The sequence below is a fragment of the Penaeus vannamei genome, chromosome 30, assembly GCF_042767895.1.
Source record: "Penaeus vannamei isolate JL-2024 chromosome 30, ASM4276789v1, whole genome shotgun sequence".
NCBI lineage: Eukaryota > Metazoa > Arthropoda > Malacostraca > Decapoda > Penaeidae > Penaeus > Penaeus vannamei.
This window is the reverse complement of record NC_091578.1, coordinates 4,099,248-4,104,247: the sequence shown is the minus strand read 5'-3', so window position 1 is coordinate 4,104,247 and position 5,000 is coordinate 4,099,248. Positions and strand designations below refer to the sequence as shown.

General features: G+C 42.1%; 1 protein-coding gene across 1 annotated transcript in view; it reads right to left on the bottom strand.

Moving 5' to 3' along the window:
* The window catches only part of LOC113829709 (ankyrin repeat and sterile alpha motif domain-containing protein 1B), a 17,785-nt gene that overhangs the window by 10,069 nt on the left and 2,716 nt on the right, over positions 1 to 5,000 (bottom strand). The window contains exons 3-4 of the mRNA XM_070142857.1: positions 3,543 to 3,748; positions 714 to 1,094 (exon numbers count right to left, since the gene is read on the bottom strand). Of these exons, the coding sequence (XP_069998958.1) occupies positions 714 to 1,094; positions 3,543 to 3,748 (587 nt within the window). The remainder of the gene's footprint in view (positions 1 to 713; positions 1,095 to 3,542; positions 3,749 to 5,000) is intronic.

Here is a 5,000-nt window from a genome sequence, read left to right as displayed (position 1 = left end):
CCCCAAGCCCCTCGATATTTGATAAAAGATCAGAGAAGACAAAACAGTAGGATAATATCTCTTAAGGGCGTATGACACGCTAATAACGACGACGATCATGACATTGATAATGACTATGAACTTAAAACCATCCAAATCCCCTTCATTTCTTTTCCCGATCCACTGGGTTTCTTTCCTTACCCTTCACTCCTTGCCCCTTGCCCTTGCCCATTCCCTTTACCTTTCCCCCTTCCCTCCCTCCCCCCTCTCCACCTACCTCTTTCCCTTTCCCTCCCTTCCTCCCTTCTCCACCTATCCCTTCCCCTTTCACTCCTCCCTTCCCCCCTCTCCACCTACCCCTTTCCCTTCCCCCTTCCTCCTCCCTTCTCTCTACACCTATCCCTTCCCCTTTTCCCCCTTCCCCCTTATCCTCTCCCTCCCTTCCTCCCCTCCCCCACCTACCCCTTTCCCCTTCCCTCCCCTTACACCTATCCCTCCCCTCTTCCCTTCCCACTCAACCTACCCCTTTCACCTTTCCCTCCCTTTCTCCCCTCTCCACCTCCCCCTCCCCCTTCCTCCCCTCTCCAAGTACCCCTTTCTCCTTCCCTCCTTTCCCACTTTCCCCTTTCCCCTCTCCACCTACCCCTCCCCCTACCCCTCCCTCCCCTCCCCTCCCTCCCTTCCCCTCCCTCCCTACCCCCCTCCCTTTCTCTCCCTTCCCCCTCTCCACCTACCAGCTTGGTGAGCTCGAGGCTGAGGTCGTGCGGGTTGAGCGAGGCCGGCAGCTCGGGCTCGAGGGGCCTCTCCCCGAGCGAGGCCAGGATGCGCTTGCGGTGGCCGAGGCGCGTGATCTCGAGGACGGTGGTGAGCTCGATCTCCCACACCTTCCGGACGCGCTCCATGTCGCCGAAGCCGTTCTTGTGGAAGTTCTGGGCGTACTGCGGGAGGCGGATGGAGTCCAGCCACGCCTCCACGGTGTCGGGGAGGGTGTAGGAGGAGCGGTGCGGGTGCAGCGGGGTCGGCAGGCGGGAGATCGAGTCCATGAGGGCGTGCTGGTGGGCGGTCTGGGTCACGCCCAGCTCGTGGAGGTCCCCGCCTTCCAGGATGCCGCCGTTCTGGGGGAGGGGGGAGGAGGGGGTGAGGGAGGCGGCTTTGGTGCTTGGATAGAATTAGAATGATGGTAAAAAAAATAATCATTGTTATTATTATATATATGTATGTATGTATATGTATATATATATATATATATATATATATATATATATATATATATATATATATATATATAATGTATATATATGTATGTATATATATGTATATATATATATATATATATATATATATATATATATATATATATATATATATATATGTATATATATATATATAATGTATATATATGTATATATATGTATGTATATATATGTATATATATGTGTATATATATGTATGTATATATAAATATATATATATATATATATATATATATATATATATATATGTATATATATATATATATATATATATATATATATATATATATATGTATATATATATATATATATCTATAATGTATATATATAATAACAATATAATAATGATAATAAAAATGATAATAATAATATCAATAACAACAATAATAATAATAATAATAATAATAATAATAATAATAATAACAACAATAATAATGATACCAATATAAATCATAATTACAATAATCAAATAAAAAAAGAAAGAGACAAAAAAAGGAAGAATGAGAAAACAACGAAAAACGACAAATGGCAAAAAAAAGAGAGAATACAACCCCCCCCCAAAAAAAAAAAAAAAAAAATCTATTTCCCAGAAGCTCAGACGAAAGAGACCCGACGAAAGCAGAGCGAGTCCCGCACCGGTAAACAGAGGTGGTCGTTGTATACAGTTTACGCCCACCTGTCTAAACCCGTGAGTCTGCCCCGACGCAAAAATATCCAAGAATTAAATGGAGGAGGAGGTGGTGGAAGAGGAGGAGGAGGGAAGAGGAGGAGGAGGAGGAGAGAAAAGGAGGAGTGGGAGGAGGGAGGTGGTGGAGGGAGGAGGTGGTGGAGGAGGAGGAAAAGGAGGAGGAGGAGGAGGTGGGTGGAGGAAGGAGGTGGTGGGAGGAGGAAGAGGAGGAGGAGTTGAAGGTGGAGGTGGAGGAGGAGGGAGGAATTGGAGGAGGAGGTGGAGGAGGAGGAGGAGGAGGAAGAAGAAGAAGAAGAAGAAGTAGAAGAAGAAGAAGAAGAAGAAGAAGAAGAAGAAGAAGAAGAAGAAGAAGAAGAAGAAGAAGAAGCTAAATGAATGAATACGTAAATAGAGCGAATAACTTATAAATACCCAGAGGAATCGCAAAAAAAACAAAGAAAAAACACTCATATTATCATTCTCATTATAAAGATGCAAATAAAAAATCCAAGATAAATAAACAAAAAATTAAGAAGCATATTCCGCGAGCAAATAAAAAGGAGAACAAAGAAAAATTCTCTAAATAAAAACAAATTAACAACATGTAACAGAAACAAGAAATGATTGACCAGGTAAACAAAATCAAGATAAAGATATATACATGAAATGATATGGATTCCACATCGTCTTAAGAAGAAAACACAAGATCCAAATAAAAATAAACATATAAAGACGAAAAAATAAATAAAGATAAACAAAAAAAGAAAGATACACGAACTGAAATATAAATGAAAATAAATTAATAAATATAAGAACAAAAACGAATAAATAAATAAAGATAAACAGATAAATACAGGAACTGAAATAAAAATAAATACATGAATCCCGCATCGTCTTAAGAAAAACACAAGATACAAATAAAAACAAAAATAGAAAAAAAACGAAGAAAAAAATAGATAAAGATATAGATAAATACAGGAACTGAAAAAAAAAATAAAATAAAAACAAGAATAAATAAAAACAAGAATTACATCTCTGCGTCGTCTCATCGTCGTGAAATAAACAAATAAACAAACATATAAATAAGTAAATAAGAATATACAAATACAGCAAATAAATCCAATAATTGAGAAAGAAATCCACGTCATCGTAAAAAATAAAATAAATAAATCAAAATAAAAACCTGAAAAACACATCGTCGTGAAATAAATAAATAAAATATAAATGAATAAACAACAATATACAAATACAACAAATAAATCCAATAATTGAAAAGGAAAAGTACCCCCACGACGCCTCACTATGAACACGTCATCATAAAAAAATAAAAAAATAAAAAAATAAAAACCCTGAAAAAAACACATCGTCGTGAAATAAAAAAGTAGGCAAATAAACAAATATACAAATGAACAAACAGACAAATAAACAAATATACAAATGAACAAACAAACAATGAAACAATTGAACAAACAGACAAATAAACAAATATACAAATGAACAAACAGACAAATAAACAAATATACAAATGAACAAACAGACAAATAAACAAATAGATTAACAAACAAATAAATAAACAAACAAACAAACAAATAAACAAATAAACAAAACACAAAAACAAATCCGAAGCCCCTCGGACGCCTCACCATGAAGTCCACGTCGTCGTAGCCGTGGGCGATGAAGACGTCCTCGTACTGCGGCAGCCCCAGCGCCTGCAGCCAGCCGCCCACGCTCTTGTCGCCGCCCGTCTCCACCACGCCCACCTCCATCACGCCCACCTCCACCACGCCCTCGCTGCTCCCGCTACTCGACAGCAGACCGAGCCCTTGCTGAGACGGGGACAGCGACAGCCCTGGGGTAGGGGTAAGGGGCGGGTAGGAGGGAGGGAGGGAGGGAGGGAGGGAAGGGGAAGGATAAAGAGGGGAAGGGAGAGAGGGAGGGAAAGAGGGAGGGAAGGAAGGAGGGAGGGAAGGGGAAGGATAAAGAGGGGAAGGGAGGGAGAGGCAGGGGGAAGGACAGAGAGGGAAAGGGAGGAGGGGGAGAGAGGGAGGGGAGGGGGAAGGATAGAGGAGTGGGAAGCGAGTGAGGGATAGAAGGACAGAGAGAGGAAGGGGGAGAATACGAGAGAGAGAGAAAAAGGGAGAAAGGGAGGGAGGGAGGATAGAAGTGAAGGGGTAGAGAGGGAGGTAAAGAGAGAGAAGGGAAGGAAGGGAGGGAGAGAAAAAGAGAGGAGGGAAGGAGAAGACGAGAACGGGGAAGGGGAGGGAGAGAAAGAAAATATATTAGTCACATACAATATACAATTCCCTAATGCATGGATGTTTACAATAAAATACAAGCTTATACAACAACCAACACTTCACATATATACAATTAATTTAAAATGTTTACTGTTTAATTTCCCTTTTAACTTGCACTGACTGTAGATTCTGTGAATTGATGTTAATAGCATATAAATTTAATTGCACATATAATTTAATATCTTTATGTAACTGATAGAGGAATTTATATCTAATACTGATCAGAGGAGATATAAACGAAGACATGCACACGAGACAAACGAATAAAGGAGGAGGAGGAGGAGGAGGTGAACATTGCGAAAAAAATGTAGCCAAGGAGGAGGAAAATAATAGGAATAATGGAGGAGGAGAACTAAAGAAAATATAGCTCCACCTCCACCTCCTCCTCCACTTCCTCCTGCATCTGCTACATTTCCTTCACCTCCTCCTATGCCTCCTCCTAACCCTCAACCTCCACCTCCGCCACCTCCTGCTCCTCCTCCTATACTTCTTACACTAAACTTACTCCTCCTCCTGCTCTTCCTCCACCTCCACATAACCACCTCCTCCTCCTCCTCCTCCTCCCTCCTCCTCCTCCCACAACCACCACCTCCTCCTCCTCCTCAACCACCCACCTCCTCCTCTCCTCCAGCACCTCCCTCATCATCCACCACCACATGCGCTCTCCTCCACTCCTCCTCCCTCCTCACAACCTACCACCTCCTCCTCCACCACCACCACCACCTCCTCCCATCCTCCACCTCCTCCTCCTCCACCTCCTCCTCCAGCACCACCACCTCCTCCTCCACCTCCTCCTCCTCCTCC